This window comes from Pyricularia oryzae, chromosome 1, assembly GCF_000002495.2.
Source record: "Pyricularia oryzae 70-15 chromosome 1, whole genome shotgun sequence".
Classification (NCBI taxonomy): Eukaryota; Fungi; Ascomycota; class Sordariomycetes; order Magnaporthales; family Pyriculariaceae; genus Pyricularia; species Pyricularia oryzae.
The window spans coordinates 4,403,159-4,420,515 of NC_017844.1; the positions used below are offsets into that span (position 1 = coordinate 4,403,159).

Consider the following 17,357-nt stretch of genomic DNA (forward strand, 5'->3'; position numbering starts at 1 on the left):
AGATGCTGGCTGGCTGTTACATTCAGCTGTCATTAGATCGCGAGTCAAAGTATGATTGGTTACTTGGTCTTTGTCTCAAGGCTGCTGATCCCATATGCCATTCAGTCCCAGGCAAGACAGGACCAGACAGCCGGTAATTGATCAATCGTTGCAGCAGGCCCTTTGTTCATGACAGCCCAATTCCACCTCGTGCAGACTGTCAATGATAGCATTCGCAGCCCGCCTAGAGTGGGTTTGCTAGTCACGATGGTACAAACAAACAAGGTGGGGGCTGGACTAGATTTTACTGCCCCTCATTGGTCATATAGGCACCTTACGTGGGCCGAAGACAGGCATTCCTGCCAATAGCTGCCCTCGACTCGTAGAAAATGGTAATTGTGTTTGATGGAATGAAATCGTTGGAGCAAGACAGCTTCACTCGCTTCGCTACGCCTCAGCACAAACGACATCATGCCATCAAGAGGAGAGCCAGCAGCACTCGTTTCACACATACCGCGGGCTGACGGCTCTGCAATATATTCTCATGCCGGATACACGGTAACAGCGTCGGCAAATGGTCCTATTGAGGCACAGAGGCGCGACGAGGACCCGTACGAGGCTCTCGTCGACGTGATCGTACGACCAGCAGCAGGGGTTGGAGGTACGATTTTTGAAAATTTTGTCTCAGACATCGAACCACGTTTTTCTTCAGCCATCTAAAAGCTCACTATAAATTTGAGCATAAATAGGAACGAGGGAACGTCATTTAGAGTCTCTCTTGCAAGCTACACTGCGCCAGATAATTCTGGTCAAAAACTTTCCTCGCGGCTTGATTCAAGTTGTACTGCAGGTGAAGTCATCACCAGAAAATGATTACGCCAGCACGAAGCTGGTTCAGGCAAACCTGGTAAGGACTACCGGATTTCGTATCCCTATACAATCCCATTCACAGACGCCCAGCCCTTCAGACAGCCATCCTTGTGTAGCCGGGCAACAGACTTACAATTTTCGCCAGAACTTGCCGATTATACCAGCTCTGCTGCAAGCCGCTGTTTTGGCTCTTCTCTCGGCGGCGATCCCTCTCAGAGCAACGGCCACCTGTACCGTGATAGCTGTTGTTGCAGGCTCGGATGGGGAGGCAGAAAGCAACCTGATTCTGGACCCATCGCCCCGGGAAGCGGAGGGCGCGCGGTCGGTACATGCACTGGCCTTCACCTCAGGGGATAGGTTGATTCTCGCAGAAAGCGAGGGCCATTTCACGATGCAAGAATGGGCTGATGTCCATGCCAAGGCACTGAAGATCTGTTGCGAACCCGTTCGGGACCCCGGCAACAACGACATGGACATGGGTGACGATAACAGCACCGACGTGGAAGGCCCCAACATGCGGCACTTCATCCGAGAGACAATGGCCGCCAAGGTCTCCGCAGATCTTCACTGGAAAGGCTGAATGGGAAGGTGGACATATACCGACCGTGCTTGCTCATCAATGATTGAGACCTGCCGAGTATTTCCGAACCATTGTTTGGACCGGTTCGGCGCAACATTGTGTATTGTAGATCCATTTGTCCCCGGAGAAGCAAAACTGGTGTGTGGACAGTCAACCGGTTTATCGATGGGAGAAGGAAAAAAAAGGGCCAAGAGCAGAAAGGGCTGCTTCAGAGCCGCGGGACGTGGGTGACAAACAGGGCTGCATTTGGCGGTCTGCAATCGAATGACCTTCTTAGGAGCTTGGCTCAATCATTTTCTCCGATATATTGGCATGTCCATGGCGGCTCAAGTCTTTGATGCTCAATCGCTGAAAAATATCGGCAAAAAGGCTTGTGGGGGCCTGTACCCGCTACTTCCAACGTTCTCAAACATTATGTGGATTTCGTTACAGGGCTTGCGCTTGGAAACGACGACGTTTCATCTCAGCCCTTTTCCAGCTTCCTCAGTGGCTTGGTTCCAGGCGCCAGAAAAGGGCTTTCTCCAGCGGTTGACGGGGCATCGATCCAGAGCCCGTGTTCCTGTTGGCAGACTGTCGGGGTTGGTAACAACGGTAGGTCCCTGGGATCCCTGAGAACCATTTTTGCGTGGCAGGGCCCCAGTCTTGTCTGAACATGTTGTAACCTCAGACCCGTCCCTCTAACGCTCAGCAGGCTCAGCATAGCGAGCAGACAGTATGCACAGCACAAAGAATGAATTGTGCTGTAGGGAGGTCATGCCTGAAAAATCTCGAATTGATTGACCTAGTTGACGACCACCCTACAGTGAATATTTTCTGGCTGGTGTTGTTGATGAACAGGGTAGTGAGCATGTTGTTTCTCGGGGCGCTACTGAAAAAGAAGACCCCCATGTGTGATCTCCGGGTGTGGGTCAGACGCAAGGAGGAGACTGGCATGAACCCCTTTGCAGCCATCCCTAGAGGACGTTGATTGGCCGCTAAAGCCAAGAATGCAGGCCATCAAAATCGGGATGACTTCGGACGACCTTTTATCTTTTTTTTTTTCTTTTTTTTTTTTTATCGAATTGATTTATGCAGCCTTCTTTTAATATTCTTTCATGTTTTTGGTTTGCAAAGATTATACGTTTATAAGACGTGGCATCAGCGGAGCTAAAACGATTACTACGTATACCAGGTTTGATAGGTTCAGTGAGACTCAAGACCATTACGAAGACTGGACGATACTACCAAAAGCGGAATTTGAATCGATACCTCACCGCTGGGTAATGCCAAAACCATCCGAGACAAGCCGATGAACAAGCTCGGTACTACATAGAGCCCGCGCATATCCTTGTTGAGTGTTATGTCAGGCAAGCTGGGCAGTTTGTGCAACGCGGCCCAGCTCCTTACAATCACGTCTCGCCCCTTCCTAGCCCCTTCAACCTCTCGTTGTGCCGTACAGGGGGATAGGAGTATCAGGTCCTGAAGAGCTCGAGACCCGACCCTGGCAAGCCACTCAGATTCACAATGCAAATGACAGTAAACGGGTATACCGGCACCACTGCGCTACAGTACGTGCCTTCACAAACGTCTCCGAATGAGCACTTGATCCGCCACACAAACTAAGAGGGGCGTTACTGTTGTGGACACTGCTACGAAAGGCCGTTTTTATGCGTCTTTTGCTGTGGCGCAGAGTTTCTGAATTCATACCAAAGGCGGTGCCATATGCAACTATGCGCTTCAGTTATAACACTCTCTACGGGTAGACCATGGGGCTCTCGAATTCTGATCGTTGCACAAACCTGTCCTTAATACGGAGCACAAAACATGATGATATGTAGCCTCCAGGCGGTCGCATAGGCTGAAAAATCAGGCCAGAGCAGCACAATCAGCCTAAAATCAACGGCGAAACTGACAGTTGTTGCCCACGACGGCAGGACCCGTTTCTCTGCACCGATGAAAGCCACAGCGCTAAATACAGATGGCAACCGGGACGGTGGGGGTGTCACAGTGCCACTGCACATCGGACAAAAACCCATTGTCGAAAAGAGATCGACCAAGGATTAGTGTTTGGTGGAGTCACTAATAATACATCCCTTTTTACGTGTGTGAAATGCGTGGTAAACAGCCCCCACTTAGGACCCGAAAGGAGCAGTGGAAAGCCAAGACAAAGCCAAGAGTAGCTCCTAGCCTTGCAAGGGAGAGCTCCGGTGCCATACGGGGAGCATGGGAGAGCGTGTTGTAGTGTCCGGAATATTAAAACGTCTCGACGGTAGGTTCGTATCGAGCGGTCGCGATGTTCTGTTCTTTTGGTCTTCAGTCTTCTCAGTTGTAGGCCCAAAACCTTTGTCATTTAGTCGTTTTTGTTCTGTCATTTTCCTTCCCCCTCCTTTTCTTCCCCCCACCATCATCCTCCCTCTCAGCGGACAGCAGAGCTCTGGTAGTTCTCTAGCAATTGCCTCTTTTGGCGTGGGCTCTTCCTGTTCTGCGACTCCGATCAAATCATCGTCCATCTCAACCCCGACCATCACTTGATCGTTTCTTTCTTTGCATCTTTTCGTTTGGTTCTTTTTCTTCTTCTCGTGGCTGGCCTCATATTTCACTTTACAACTGCATCAATACTCGACTTTTAATACTCAGTACGGTTTCCCCGTTTCTTTTCAGCCTTGACGAGTTCAACAACATCGACGAAGACCAAATTCAGACTTTGGGGACCACAACCTTATACCCACTGTCAAAAGTCAAATTGGCATTCTTGCAGCTCAACACTTGGCATTCGATCCCACGTGCGTTCAGCTCCTGCAGTCGGCGCAAGACATCGCACAGCAACCAGGACTAATTGGACAGTCGAAGTCGCTCAGATTTCGGCACTTCTATTACCCGCTTGCATAGTCCCTGCTTATCGCTGGGATTCACAAGTGCGACGTGCTTGCATTTTGTGGCTAGCCTCGATTGTGGCACAACAAACAGTAAGTGGCCACGAATCTTGACAAGTCCCGTTCCAGTGCGCTTCATCGTCGTTTGGGTGGTGTGGGTGCTACGTACGGGATTGATGTCCTTGCCCCTCCATTATTTCATTTCCTATCGCGGGCAACTGGGGACAGGGGCTTTGTGGTGGTGCACCGTGGAGATAAGCAAAGGAATGGTTGGAGCAAGGAACACCAAGGGGGAGAAGACAAAACAAAAACGTCGAAGGGGCCATTGTGATGAACATGACAGGAGCTGACAGTACTGGGGAGCACGACAGGAACACATCTGAATTAGCGTAACGAGATCTGTTCCAGCAGGACGGAGATTTTTGCTTGGTTGCATTGAGTTGCCACCAACAAAGAACCCAGCATCGGTCGCTAAAGTACCTCGCATCCCGAGAATTCGATCGCTGCCTGCGTTTGCTGCTCTGTCAGCCTGCAGCTACGTGCTAAGCCAAGCTAGCTTACTGTGTTGTATCCGTTTCCGAAGAAGCCGCACCCCTGCCAGTTGTGCTGCGTCCACTGGGACCCGCCCCGAAAATACCTAATCACACGTACCAAGCAAGGCCCAAGTACCGTATAACCGCCCGGTAATCAGAGCAAAGCCACTCACTATGGCCGCCGACTCCGCAATCTGCTCGCCCACTTCGCTGCTGCATCCCACTCTCTCGCGCCCCGAGGGTCTTAAAACCTCGGAACGTCCCAAGACGTCTTCGGTGGCATTTAACGATCCTGTATCCCTCAACTCTGTCCTCAGCCTGGACGACGCCAAATCTAAGATTCGCAAGAATGCAGCCGATCTGACCACAGTAGCGCCTGCACTCGCTGCCGCCTCCGCATCCGCATCTGCATCTGCAGCAGTCGCCGCTGATCCTGTTACCTCTAAGCTCTTGGGCCACCACCGAAGTACGCCTTCGGTTGACGGAATCCCCCGTCAGACTTTGATGAAGGCTCTAGCATCAGTTGCCCGCAACAACAAGCCCGATCCCCTTGCCTTGAACGGCATGCTCTCCAAACAGACTGGGGCTGATCCCCGCCCTGATACGGCCACGTCGTCGCAGAAGCTCTGCGATGCCCTCAACGACTTGGCCGCACGCACTTCAACTCCCACCACAGCCTACCCCAGTCTCCAGTCACCTTGCTTTTACCACTCGCGGTTCGAGGAGAATGTCAACATCGACAAGGTCCTCGAGGAGATCAAGAGCGATGAGTACATGTCGCATTCCCGTCTGGTGCAGACTGCCACCGGCGTCCGAGAGGTTGCCAAGCAGTTGCAGAGGAGACCCATCAAGCGCGCAGTGCGCAACATCATGATCGTCACCAAGGCTCGCGACAACGAGCTCGTCCTCCTCACCAGGGAACTTACTCAGTGGCTTCTCAGGACTCCGCGTTACGGCTCCAGCTTGGGTGTCAATGTCTACGTCGACGCCAAGCTGCGCAACTCGAAGCGTTTTGGTGCGGCCAGCATTCTGGCAGACAACCCCCGCTTCGAGACGATGCTGCGCTACTGGTCCCCCGACCTGTGCTGGAGCCATCCTGAGAAGTTTGATCTGGTCCTAACTCTGGGTGGCGACGGCACTGTGCTCTTCACCTCTTGGCTGTTTCAGCGAGTCGTACCCCCGGTCCTCTCCTTCAGCCTTGGCAGCTTGGGTTTCTTGACCACTTTCGAATTTGAAAAGTACAAGGCTCACCTGGACCGCATACTCGGCAATGAGGGTATGCGTGTCAACCTGCGCATGCGCTTCACCTGCACGGTCTACCGCGACGGCTCGTCCATGGGCCAAGAGCAGATCATGGAGGAGGGTGAGCAGTTCGAGGTCCTGAACGAGCTCGTCATCGACCGCGGCCCATCACCCTATGTGTCGAGTCTGGAGCTGTACGGTGACGATGACCTCCTCACCGTCATCCAGGCCGACGGCTGCATCTTCTCAACCCCCACCGGCTCGACCGCCTACTCGCTGTCGGCTGGTGGCTCGCTTGTCCACCCGGATATCCCCGCAATCCTGCTCACCCCTATCTGCCCCCACACTCTGTCCTTCCGGCCTATGGTGCTGTCGGACACAATGCTGCTCAAGGTGACTGTGCCGCGCAACAGCCGTGCGACGGCCTACTGCGCCTTTGACGGCAAGGGCCGCGTTGAGCTGAAGCAGGGTGACTGTGTCACAATCACGGCATCCCAGTATCCCTTCCCGACCGTCGTCCGGACCGACACAGAGTGGTTCGACTCAGTGTCGCGCACCCTGCGCTGGAACACGCGCGCCGCCACCCAGAAGGCTTTTGAGCCCGGCACTAAGGAGGGTGGTGCCTCTGGCATCGACGACAGCGAGGATCCTGATTGGGACATTGACACCGACTCGGCCTGCTACGTCAGCGAGGAGGGTAGTATGGCGGCCAGTCCGCTACGGAGGCAGATGAGCCTCCTTGGCATGTAATCTTCTGTCTACATTCTCGACGTATATGCATCTCATTTACGCAAAACAACAAAAAGAGATAAACCAACTTCCTTTTTTATACTTCATGATAAAGAACCTTTTCTGCAGCATTTTGGGCGAGCATCATTCCAACACTTGACGAGTCGTCGTGATGGACACATTTTACACCGGACAATGTTTTGTTTCCCTTTTTCTTAGAGGTCTTCTAGACATCAACCATTGCATGGGATGTGGGTAGATCTTCCCGGTATTTACATAGTTTAAAGAGTATTTACTCCCCCTTTTGTTGGTCCACTTTGTGATATCACTGTTCACATGCGAATTGCTCATTCAACACTACATAAGTGATTTTTTTTTTGATTTTTTTTCTTCTTCTTGTCCGCGAAGGATTTACCGTGTGTTCAATTAGTATTGTTGTCCATGTCTTTCTGCACCACCCAAACATCACCATGTCTAATGTTTCACAAGATTAAAAGAAGAAATGAAACTCCCGGCAAGGAAGAAAACAAGTTGGAAAAAGCAAAACAGCCCCTCCCCCACCAAGATGGAGATCAGCCTGTCCATGCCGCTCATTTGAGCCCCTCGTTCTAAGCGCCCAACTTTGCTCCCAATCCTTCACCGCTTCGCCTCGGATACTCGCCGGCCCAGAAGCCCTGATAACGACAACCATTCAAAAAGTTACAGCCCCAACTTACGCCTCAGATCGGCAGCCAGCCCCAGGGCCGACATGTTTTCTTCATCGTGCCTATGGTCGTGACCGGCCTGCCACTTCTCCTGCGTAGGGCTGCCGCAGTCGAGATCGAACCACCAGTGCGGCTGGTGGTTGTCGATGGACCGCAGCGCGTATGCTACGGAGCTGCCGTACAGGTTGCAGCGCGGGACGTCGAGACCCGGCTCGAGGTAGAAGTCGTAGGAGCGGCAGCCGCCGGTGCTCTTGTTGCTCGCCTTTTTTGTGGGGGTTTCCTGTTAGTGGCCTTGGTGATGGATGGTCCTTTTATTGTGCTGCCGAGGCAAACATCCAGGAAAGAAAAGGGGAATCAAGTCAAGAGAAGGAGAGAAGGCGTGAGGGACAGCTTACCTTGCAGAACTGCCAGCAGCCCTCGAGCGTCACGGGCTCGTTGGCCTTGTTGTTGACGTACTGCGCCAAGAAGTAGTTGCCCACGTCGAGGCCATGCACGCCGCAGTAGACGTTGCGCGGCCTGGGCGTCTCACCGGCCGGGGCGTCGGTAGCGCAAACCGTTCTGGTAGGGGTCAGGGTCGTCGCCAGCGTCTGGGTGACCGACGCGGTGGTGACGGGCATGACGGTGGTGTCGATCACGTAGGTGGTCGTGGCAGCGGTGTCACCGCCGGAGCCGGCTGTCGTCGTCGCTGTCGCTGTAGTCACCTCGTTGTGGTCGTCCGTCTCGGGTACAGTCGTGGCCATGGTCGAGGAGAGTACGGTGTCCAGGCCGATGGTCGATGTGGGCGAGGTTGTGGTTGTCAGGGTGACCGTGTATGAATCCATGGCATCCTCGACTGAGGCGGTCGTGGTTGGGGCGGTCCCCTCGGAACTTGGCGTCAATATGGTCGTATCATCTTCACACTCACTAGTTGTCAACACTGGCACGTCGGTGGCGGTCAGCTCAGCCGAGTCGGAGCTGAGACTGGTCATACTTGTCGTAACCGAACCGTCGCACTCGGTCTCGGTCACAACCCAGTGGCCCCGGGTGATGTTGTACGAGTGGGGAATCCCTGTAGTGCCGACGGTCGGATTCGCAGCCGCCGAGGTGCTGTTATGCCAGGCTGACATAGCCGTGGTTGCGTTGCAATAGTCGCAGCTGGTGGTCGTGGTGTCGTTCAGGGGCAGGTACACGGTCGTGATGACGTAGATGGTCGTGGTCTCGGTGACGAGACTGAGCGCGCAACCTGACGTCGACGAAGACTCCATGGTAGGCGAGATTGATGTGCTGCTCGTGCTGATGCCGTTGGTAGTCTGGTTGTGCGGGTGTTGATGACTACCGGTTGGTCTGGGCGTCGTCGCGTTGCCGCCGCTAGATTGCGTCGCATGGACTGTGTTGGTGAAGTATCTCCCTCCGCGAGGGTGCAGGCCCCAGTTGTGTTGTGGTTGCTGTGATGGTCTGTCATTAGACTCAGGCTCCTGGACCTGATTTACAGTAGCAGTAGGAACTTTACTCACCTCGACTGCTGCTTTCGGGGCGGCGAGTGTGCCGACGCTCAGGAGAGCGGCTACCTGTAGGTAACTTGCAGAATGCATATTGCAGGCACACTGGGCGATGATTCTCGAACGAGTGACAGTAGTGAGTGGTAAGGGCACTGAATAATGAATGATGGGACCTTTTCGGAACAGGTCATCAAGGAGTGGCTGCTGTTGTGCGGATACAGAAAGCAGAATCATCACACCGATACGGCGCGAAAATTGTGAATCTTATACTCGGGATCCATCGTGGTTTGCAATCGTCAACAGGGAGAGGACGCTAATCGGCGAACTGGATCGAGACTCAATCTATTGGAATTTTATCACGAAGATAGAGGTTGAGGGAGCCTTGGTGCAGAGGGCGCATTATGTGGAGGCCTGAAATGTGGGTGGTCGCGGTGTGTAAAAGGGATATTCAAGTGTTGATGAGACAGTTAGTCTGCGAAGGGACCCCCTATCATGGACCTCGAGAAATCAATATCTAACCTGAGCGAGGGAGCAACGACAGTGGTGGGAGCGACAAGACAGTGCCAGGGAGCAAATCGTAAGAGACAAGAACTCAATTTATCTATTTTCGTGCGGCGCAAATTCTCAAGTTTCGCCCTTACGAAAAAGAAGAGTGTGACAAAAAAAAGCACAGCCAGAGCGTCATAAAAGACAATGAGCAACGGTCTGAACAAAAAAAGACGAGAAAAAGAATCATATAATCCGTAAAGATACATTTCATGCCAAGTGTAAGTAAACCCCTTTGAATGAAATGCAGATGCAGTAAAGGGTATCAGACCGGTGCAAGCTCCATAACTCCAAATTCTCACCCCCAAAACACGGAGGTGAAAAATTATATGCATCGAAAGACCAAAAAAGGAAGAACAACAAAACAAATACCATCATCACGAGGAAGGCTTCTGTGCGCCCAGACCTCGGGGTGCCGTCAATTCATAACAATCTGTGGCAATCATGTCGGGTTGAGTCCATTATTTGGATGGCGTGATTTATGTAGATCACTCCTCCCAAACAGTCTCCAAGTCAATATCCCCACGTCGTTCAGCGCCGCAGACACTCCACCGCTTGCGCTTGTCTCTTGAACCGAAGCCACCCAAGGTTCTGCCTCTAGATGGAACATCTAGGCTCGAACGGCCCTTGGTTTCGGAACCTTCGGCCCGGTCGGCGGCATCGGCAGCAGCCTTCAACTGCGCGATTCTCTCCGCCTCCAAAGCTGCCTCCTCAGCATCGGGTGAATCTGGAATCGTCTCCAAACTAGAAATGCTAGGACTGCGGGATCTCGTCGAAGTGGGCGTGGAGGGAATCGAGGAAGTCATAGACGTGGCCGACGTGTAGCTGGAGATGGAGTCATAAGACCTGTAAGAGGATGAAGGTGTGGTAGGAGAGGAAGCTCCGGAGGCGCTAGCGCCGCCCAGGATGTTGACGTGGCGTAGCGGTGAAGCCGGCCGCCGTACGCGGGCCAAGGGGACCGATGATCCTGCAAAGCTAAGATTTGGGACGCTATTCCGCTCGGTAACTCTGCGTTCCTGGTCAAAAACCGAGATACGTGTCGGTGATGTTGGAAAGGCCTCGTCGGCTGGCTTCCTGGGAAGCCTCACCTGCTGCGGCCTGATGGGTGACCGCGACGGGCTGGAGCTGCGCTGAGGAGAAAAAAGTATGTGGCCGGCGCCGTTGGCACCAGGCAACGACTGAGTGCGGATCATGGGAGGGGCGAGCGTGCTAGCGGCTGATCTTGAACGGGTGTGGTGCGAGATGCCGCTGAGTGGTGAAGTGGTCCTTGGGCGGTATGGGAGGTTCGCGGGAATGGTCCAGGAAGGCGAGCTTGGTGATGCCGGCTCGGTGCATCGACGGACGGTGGGCGGCTTTTGGGGCAGCTCGAACTCCGCAATCTCTGAAAGACTATGTAGTCGGAGCATGGGCAAAGGCGAAGACCTGAAGGCTTCCATTCTCTCTGTCTCTGGAACGGGCTCCATCTTTGAATGCTATCCGTTTCTCTTCACTCGGCTGTCTTCTTTTTATCTCTATCCTCTTGAGGCGAGCCGAATGTCGCTATCTCGCAATTGAAGGCATGAAGCGGCGCTGTTGGGAGAAGCTAAATCGTGTGGAATGGCGAGAAGTCGAGCTTGTCCGAGATCCTAATATCCTAGGTTCTAGTGCCAAGGAGTAGTAGCTGGGGAGGCGGATTTGCCGTGGCGCGATTTAGCCGTTCTGCCACGGGCCTGGAAGACGGCGCGGGGCTGGGTCGGGCCAGAAGCAACCGTGTTATTGGGGCCAAAAGCAAGGACGATTGCGGTTTTGTCCTTAGATCGTATAACCGTGGCTTCGAAGAAGGCTGACCTCGGCCAATATGCGAAGTGGGAGGGAGACGAAAATGTATCGATTGGCACGCCACTAAAAAGGAAAGTCGTGATGGAGAAAGGGTTGCTTTTTTGGACGGTGGTGCCTCTTTTGGACCGATGCTTGGGGTTTGGCGGTGCACAACAAAAAAACCGGGTCTAGGTTTGACAGACACGCGAGAATAAAAAAGAGCGAGTGAGTGAAGTGAGTGTGAGCCCAAGAGAGAGAGAGAGAGAGAGAGAGAGAGAGAGAGAGAGAGAGAAGAAAAAAAAAAGAACGAAGAGAAATTGCAGTTCGTGTTAAGTACAACCGACGATCCAAGTTTGTTACGAGCAAAAACAAACTGCTGTGCTGTAGACTCGAGCGAGGGAGCAATGGTGTGCAGCCGGTAGAAACGGTTCGAGGGGGTTCAAGGTACGTGCACCTCCTGGCTCAGGGCAAACAGGCAGGCACCGGCCGGTAATTGGGTTGGGATTTGTTGTTTTCTTTTTTTTAATCACCTCATCAGGGTTGGCTCGTGGTTGCTGAGGTTGTTACTGTTCTTCTGAAAGTTGCCGCAGCAGTTATTTGCACTGTCGTCCATCTCTGGGCCCAAAACAAAATGGCGGCATGGAAATGAGCAAAACACACAGCCCCGTGATTTGTTATGCTCAACTACCGGTCTCGGCCATAGAGACCCTGAGATTCGGGAAGGGGGGAGAAAAAGAGATGATGGGGGTTGGTATCGGTCGGGATGGCTGATGAGGCAGGCGGACAAGGGCAAATAAGGGGCGTCCCCCGCGTACAGTTTGGAGCGTCGGTCCTGGTCCCTGTCCTAGCGGCTGTCAATCCTGTACCCACCCTGGCATCACTTTCAAGCCTCTGCCTGATTTTTGATTGGCAGGCGTGGAGCACCACGAGCTGCGTGCATTTTCTTCGCATTTCCACCTCAAAGCACATCCGATGGTCATTCATTCAATAGTGTATTGTTTACCGGTGCACCTTGGCGTGATTTCTTATTTCTCTGTAGCATTTCTATAGCACCTGGTCCCCAATTACCTTACCTAGACAAGTAATGTACCCTCCCCGCCAGCATGAAATGTTATGCTATTGGATCCCAGTTCTGCCAACCTACTCGATTTAGTATTGTCGGCGTTTCATCAACATCCATGTTTTTCCAGGATCTATAGGCTGGCACCTGACAGAATGAATGCTGTAGCTACCGTACAAAAAAAGCCTGAAAATCATGTGCCCTTACACTTGTTCTATTCTCTAGTTTGCTTGCCTATGTATGTATCAAGTAGTACTAAATACAGTCAGCTACAAGCCAGGATTACACCCACTTTTTCCTTCCTTCCTCGGGAACGAATACCAAAAGTAGCAGAAGCTAAAGGAAGCAACACAACAAACCGATGCGGATCCGGGGTGCAGGGCAACACCCCGTCGGCTTCCATGTCCTGTTTATTGGTTTCCACTTGCTCGCTTGCTCGCCGATGCATTGCCGTCATCCGACTGGTTGCTACCACTGAACATACCTAAGGTAGCTACCTACCTACCTGCCGTAGGTACTTCGTACGAAGTACAGTCTCGATGGAATTAGCGTCAAGGTAGCATTCAAAGGCAGACCAGCATCCTGAGTCAATGTATAGACGCTTACGAAGTACGGTTGTTAAAATGCCGCCGCCCATCGAGATTGCTTTATGGATTTTACTGAGGTAATGCCGACAGTAAACTTCTCACATCAATGATTATCTGGACGTCATGAAATAGACTCCCGTTGCAGGTCGTTGCGCGGTAATTACTTCGTGCCTTACCTAAAAGACTGGCAATCCAAGGTACAGTACAGGAACTAGCTAGCACAGGGGAAGACAAAACAACCAAGCCTTTTCTGTAGCCAAATGGGACGCGCCGAAAGCTCCCCCCAACCCGTCCATTCCAACGCTCGGTTAATACACGGCGAGACCTAGACTACCTACGGCAGAACTATCTTTGTTTCAGTCGACACGAAAACGGAGGGGCTTGCAGATTCGCATCGACAAGGCAGCCCTCGGAAAAATTATTGCATTATTGCCCCTTTCTCTTTCATCCGTTTAATGATGCAACTGGTCCGGTCAATTAACTGGCTACCGACAAATAGACCCGTAGTAATTAGTATACGCGGTGGTGAAAAGTCGCGAGAAGGTGACGGGGTTCTGCCTGGAAGCTTCAGGCATGGGATGAAAATATTCCCAAGAGCTGATCCAAGCCAGATCCCCGCCTGTGGAGACTTTGATGACGATTCAAATCTTCACGAGTCACCACCTTCTCTATGCACATGAATTTGTTGACAAGATCGTTATGGCGGAGTCTTGTTTGAGGCGAAACTACACGGTTGGCAAAAGGGGCGATCGATCTGGGTTGCTTGTCTGGCAGCGATGAAGAAACATGGAAGCTAGCTTGCGGTTCTAGATATAGAATTGCCGTTCCAACGTCCGACGCCCCATCCAACCTTCATTTGAGCACTGACTGGCCATGGAAGTTTGCCTTTTACAGCTTCCCGCCTGCAGGTGCTCGGTCTACTTTACCTGCCGTCTTTCCCTGAGTGGCTGTACCGAAGAGTCTAAACGAACTTCAAAGCAGCTAAACTGCAATTGGAGCTGTCGAAGTGACGACAAGTGCAGTACCAGACCTACCTCAGCTTGCTCAGGTGGTTGCAAGGTACCTTGGCCCCCCAGATTTTGAGGTGCTTCGACGGTTTCCATCCAAACTCGATGATGCATGCAGCTGCTTTTCTTATCTTCAATACACCTCAACTTACCCCAACCTGCCTGCGCCAATCTAACCATACGCGCCTCGGAGATGCAGCCGTCACGATTCTTATCTTGCAGGCGGCTTTACCTGTGAATGCAGGGGCGGCACGGGCTGATTGTCGCTGAAAGTCACGCATTTTTCAGGTATTCGGGCCAAAAAGCCAGCTCTAATATTTGATGCCGTGAGCGCCTGTACTTGGCGTCGTTGCCGCCTGGGCGTCTGTCGGTTCCCCCGCCCCAAGTCTACCCAACTCTTGTCGCCGTATTTAAGCTCAAACTTATTATTCCGGACGATCAGCACTGAAGTCCACCGGCAAGTGCCAACAAAGTGATAACGAATCGGTCTGGCTCCCAGCAGACTTTAGAAACGACAACCCTTTGACTTCCATCGCCTTGTTTCCTTGACTCAATGGACTCTACCGAGGACTTCAGCCCATATCGTGCAGATGGAAAATTGGCAAGTGCTTGTTTTTACTTTGGTGACAGTCCCTTCATCCGCTGACTTGTGAACTCGGAATCGTGAACGATAGTATGGGTTTGTCTGTGTTGTGACGGGAGCGTCCCAGGCTGTAGGCCAGGCCGTTATCCACGAACTGGCCGGTAAGACTCAAACCTGGGCAGATTCCTTCGGATCCGAACAGCTACTAACTAACCCTTTGAATCGAGTCAATAGCGCACGGTGCAGCATCCATCTATGGTCAGTGACCTACAGATTTCCCCCATGGTTGCATGCCTGCCTCATAACGGTACCTGTCTAACCACTAGCGCGTCTGTGCTTCATGAGGGAATAGCCTGCGACAAGGCTGCCAGCTCTGATGCCTACAAGGATCTGGTCGACAGCGTAGCCAGCCGGCATCCCAATACCAAAGTCATCCCATACCCGTTCAGCGTTGCCAAGGAGGACGAGACCCTGGCCTTGATCGACGAGCTTCTCAACACCTTTGGCCGGCTCGACATTTGGGTCTGCTCGTCGGGGTTCCTCGGCCCGCCGTCCATCTCGGACACGACCCCAGATGTGCTTCAGAAGTGCTTCGAGTCCCAGTCCCTGGCACCCTTCTTCGCGCTCAAGTATGCGCCGCCCGCCATGGCTAAGCTGTGCGCGAAGCAGTCGTACCCAAACGCGGCGCCCAAGGCCCAGGCATACGGCTCCATCGTGGTCATCGCATCGGTGGCCTCGACGTACGGGGGGTGCTGGGGCCCGTGCCATACCATGATGGCGCACGCCTCTCTCGGCGTGGTGCGCGCGGGCGTGAGCGTCCTCAAGGGCACCGGGGTGAGGATCAATTGTATATCCGCAGGGCAGATCGAGACTGGGGTTGATCTCAAGGGGGTATGTTACCGATTCATTCACAAACGGATCCGCTCTGTGTACTTGGGCGAAATGTTGGAGGAGCTAAAAGTATCAATCATCTTTGATGCAGGTCGACATGCGAGGAATGAATGTCCAATTTCCTCCAGCCAATCTTCAGAGCAAAGAAGTGAGTACTTAACACCAAGTGTGCAATTTGATCCCCAATCTGTTTTCATGTCTCTAACTATGTTCTGTAGGTTCAACAAGCTACTGTCGGATTGGAAAGAGCAGGCCATCCACAAGAGGTTGCTCGAGTGGCAGGTTTTCTTGCCAGTGGCTTCTCTTCATACATCACTGGTGCGAATCTAGTGGTTGATGGCGGAGCTTCGTAAGTATTCACCGAGTTTATGCTTTCAACGTGGGAGCACTGCATTGGAGAAACTCTGCATATGACGGCGTTGTTCGATGCTTGCTGCGATTTTTTGCTAACTTGGTCATGTCGCAGGACGATGAACCCTATGACATTGCCAATCTAGGTAGTTAAGTACGGTAGCCATGTGACGCGACTAATTGTAAATGGTCTTCATTAGGCAGTTGCAGTGGCTTGAACTTGTCTCATGTTGGGCATGTTTCGTTCTGCTTAAGGTACTTCAAATAGGGTAGAACAAGAGACACATTACATGCCAGGCAAGTTTGAATCTTGCGCGCGTCAAGGTTGTTTTAGTTTTTGCGTGCATCCTACCAGGTAGCTTTCATGGTAAGTACTGTAGGTACCTACCTGCCTAGGTACCCAAGGTACGGAGTATGTTACAGTTGAGGAGCTGGAAGTGACGTGCATCTCCCAATTGAATGTCGCATTTGCTCCCGTCTGGCCTTGGCTCACCCCCATGCCCCGCGCTGCCCCTCACGACTGCAACGACACCGCGTGCATCTCACAAGAAGCAGTCCAACCCCAGAGTTTGCCTGAAATTGAAAGGCTGCAAGCCGTCCTGCACCGACACGACACATTAACACCACACCATACTGCCCTGCACTGCCCTTGCACAATGTCGCTCCCGCCCTCGATCCAAAAGCTGAGCAGCAGCGACGACGCGGCGGTGGATGAAGTCTGCAAGACGTACGGCATCAGCAGGGAGCAGTTCCAGCAGTTGCAACGCCGCAGCGAGGCGGCAAAGTCGACGGCCTACTGCCCCTACAGCAACTTCCGCGTCGGCGCCACCCTGCTTTCAATCGACGACAAGAACTCGTACATAAGCGGCGCCAACGTCGAGAACGCATCGTACCCAGTCGGCACGTGTGCCGAGCGCGTGGCCCTTGGCAAGGCCGTCACCGAGGGTCACCGGCGATTCAGGGCCCTCGCGGTGTCCACAGACATCACTCCGCCGGCGAGCCCGTGTGGCATGTGCAGGCAATTGTCAGTATTTCTTTTTGCTTACCCCCCGCTTGTGCTCCGCATCCGATCGGGGATTCAATCCCGGACCAGTGATGGGATCTAGGTGGATACCACACCCCCGTCTGGAGCCCCGGCGCCCTTTCCGGGAATTTGCTGGGAGTATTTGTTTATGGGACCCCACCATTGTCCAGAAGATCGGCTTGCTGTTTTTAGTTTTTTTTTTATTGTTACAAAACTGACCTCGCCACCCTCACTCCAGCATCCGGGAGTTTTCCGACTTGCATATGCCTATATTCATGTTCGATAAGGACAATGACTTTGTGGTTATGAAGCTTGAGGCTGTAAGATACCCCGCCGCCACCAACATCGGCATGTTTGGTTTTTAATTTCTTTAGAAACTTGCCATCTTTGCTGACACTACATCATACCCAGCTATTGCCACTATCGTTTGGACCGGAACAGCTACCCAGGGCGGGATCTGCGGGGGCGGCGAAGTAGTGACCAACAGTCGGTCTTTAGTATATTGAGTTTATCAACATGAAAGTTGGCTACACGCATCACCATT

The 17,357-nt window shown here is 52.7% G+C and overlaps 6 protein-coding genes across 6 annotated transcripts; 4 read left to right on the forward strand and 2 right to left on the reverse strand.

Annotated features, from left to right (window-relative positions):
- Nucleotides 1–408: 408 nt before the first annotated feature.
- MGG_16298 (uncharacterized protein) lies at nucleotides 409–1,845 on the forward strand. Its single transcript, XM_003709990.1, has 3 exons — nucleotides 409–640; nucleotides 729–886; nucleotides 995–1,845. Exons 1-3 carry the CDS (start codon nucleotides 451–453, stop codon nucleotides 1,427–1,429), a joined length of 783 nt encoding a protein of 260 aa, XP_003710038.1. The 5' UTR covers nucleotides 409–450; the 3' UTR covers nucleotides 1,430–1,845.
- MGG_16299 (uncharacterized protein) lies at nucleotides 1,741–7,086 on the forward strand. The gene is made up of 2 exons (XM_003709991.1): nucleotides 1,741–4,374; nucleotides 4,653–7,086. Exon 2 carries the CDS (start codon nucleotides 4,989–4,991, stop codon nucleotides 6,804–6,806), a length of 1,818 nt encoding a protein of 605 aa, XP_003710039.1. The 5' UTR covers nucleotides 1,741–4,374; nucleotides 4,653–4,988; the 3' UTR covers nucleotides 6,807–7,086.
- A 64-nt stretch (nucleotides 7,087–7,150) lies between these two features.
- On the reverse strand, nucleotides 7,151–9,515 carry MGG_16300 (uncharacterized protein). Its single transcript, XM_003709992.1, has 3 exons — nucleotides 8,983–9,515; nucleotides 7,885–8,913; nucleotides 7,151–7,751 (listed from the first exon to the last, which is right to left on the reverse strand). Exons 1-3 carry the CDS (start codon nucleotides 9,199–9,201, stop codon nucleotides 7,485–7,487), a joined length of 1,515 nt encoding a protein of 504 aa, XP_003710040.1. The 5' UTR covers nucleotides 9,202–9,515; the 3' UTR covers nucleotides 7,151–7,484.
- MGG_16301 (uncharacterized protein) lies at nucleotides 9,494–11,585 on the reverse strand. Its single transcript, XM_003709993.1, has one exon. The coding sequence runs from the start codon at nucleotides 10,974–10,976 to the stop codon at nucleotides 10,002–10,004; it is 975 nt and encodes a 324-aa protein (XP_003710041.1). The 5' UTR covers nucleotides 10,977–11,585; the 3' UTR covers nucleotides 9,494–10,001.
- Nucleotides 11,586–13,908: 2,323 nt separating this feature from the next.
- On the forward strand, nucleotides 13,909–16,090 carry MGG_14550 (uncharacterized protein). The gene is made up of 7 exons (XM_003709994.1): nucleotides 13,909–14,565; nucleotides 14,639–14,708; nucleotides 14,782–14,805; nucleotides 14,900–15,438; nucleotides 15,530–15,586; nucleotides 15,657–15,787; nucleotides 15,905–16,090. Exons 1-7 carry the CDS (start codon nucleotides 14,518–14,520, stop codon nucleotides 15,933–15,935), a joined length of 900 nt encoding a protein of 299 aa, XP_003710042.1. The 5' UTR covers nucleotides 13,909–14,517; the 3' UTR covers nucleotides 15,936–16,090.
- Nucleotides 16,091–16,445: 355 nt separating this feature from the next.
- MGG_14549 (cytidine deaminase) lies at nucleotides 16,446–17,178 on the forward strand (the record flags this gene model as incomplete). Its single annotated transcript, XM_003709995.1, has 2 exons — nucleotides 16,446–16,813; nucleotides 17,052–17,178. The coding sequence occupies 2 exons, from the start codon at nucleotides 16,446–16,448 to the stop codon at nucleotides 17,176–17,178; spliced, it is 495 nt and encodes a 164-aa protein (XP_003710043.1).
- Nucleotides 17,179–17,357: the final 179 nt, after the last annotated feature.

Excerpts from the sequence above, each read along its gene's own strand:
- MGG_16300 (XM_003709992.1), bottom strand. The coding sequence starts at position 9,201 with ATGATTCTGCTTTCTGTATCCGCACAACAGCAGCCACTCCTTGATGAC. Across the intron at positions 8,914-8,982 it reads CCCCGAAAGCAGCAGTCGAG|CAACCACAACACAACTGGGG; the intron begins GTGAGTAAAGTT and ends AGACCATCACAG. Across the intron at positions 7,752-7,884 it reads GCTGCTGGCAGTTCTGCAAG|GCGAGCAACAAGAGCACCGG; the intron begins GTAAGCTGTCCC and ends CCCACAAAAAAG.
- MGG_16301 (XM_003709993.1), bottom strand. The coding sequence starts at position 10,976 with ATGGAGCCCGTTCCAGAGACAGAGAGAATGGAAGCCTTCAGGTCTTCG.
- MGG_14550 (XM_003709994.1), top strand. The coding sequence starts at position 14,518 with ATGGACTCTACCGAGGACTTCAGCCCATATCGTGCAGATGGAAAATTG. Across the intron at positions 14,566-14,638 it reads ATCGTGCAGATGGAAAATTG|TATGGGTTTGTCTGTGTTGT; the intron begins GCAAGTGCTTGT and ends CGTGAACGATAG. Across the intron at positions 15,587-15,656 it reads CCAATCTTCAGAGCAAAGAA|GTTCAACAAGCTACTGTCGG; the intron begins GTGAGTACTTAA and ends TATGTTCTGTAG.
- MGG_16299 (XM_003709991.1), top strand. The coding sequence starts at position 4,989 with ATGGCCGCCGACTCCGCAATCTGCTCGCCCACTTCGCTGCTGCATCCC.
- MGG_16298 (XM_003709990.1), top strand. The coding sequence starts at position 451 with ATGCCATCAAGAGGAGAGCCAGCAGCACTCGTTTCACACATACCGCGG. Across the intron at positions 641-728 it reads ACCAGCAGCAGGGGTTGGAG|GAACGAGGGAACGTCATTTA; the intron begins GTACGATTTTTG and ends GAGCATAAATAG. Across the intron at positions 887-994 it reads AGCTGGTTCAGGCAAACCTG|AACTTGCCGATTATACCAGC; the intron begins GTAAGGACTACC and ends AATTTTCGCCAG.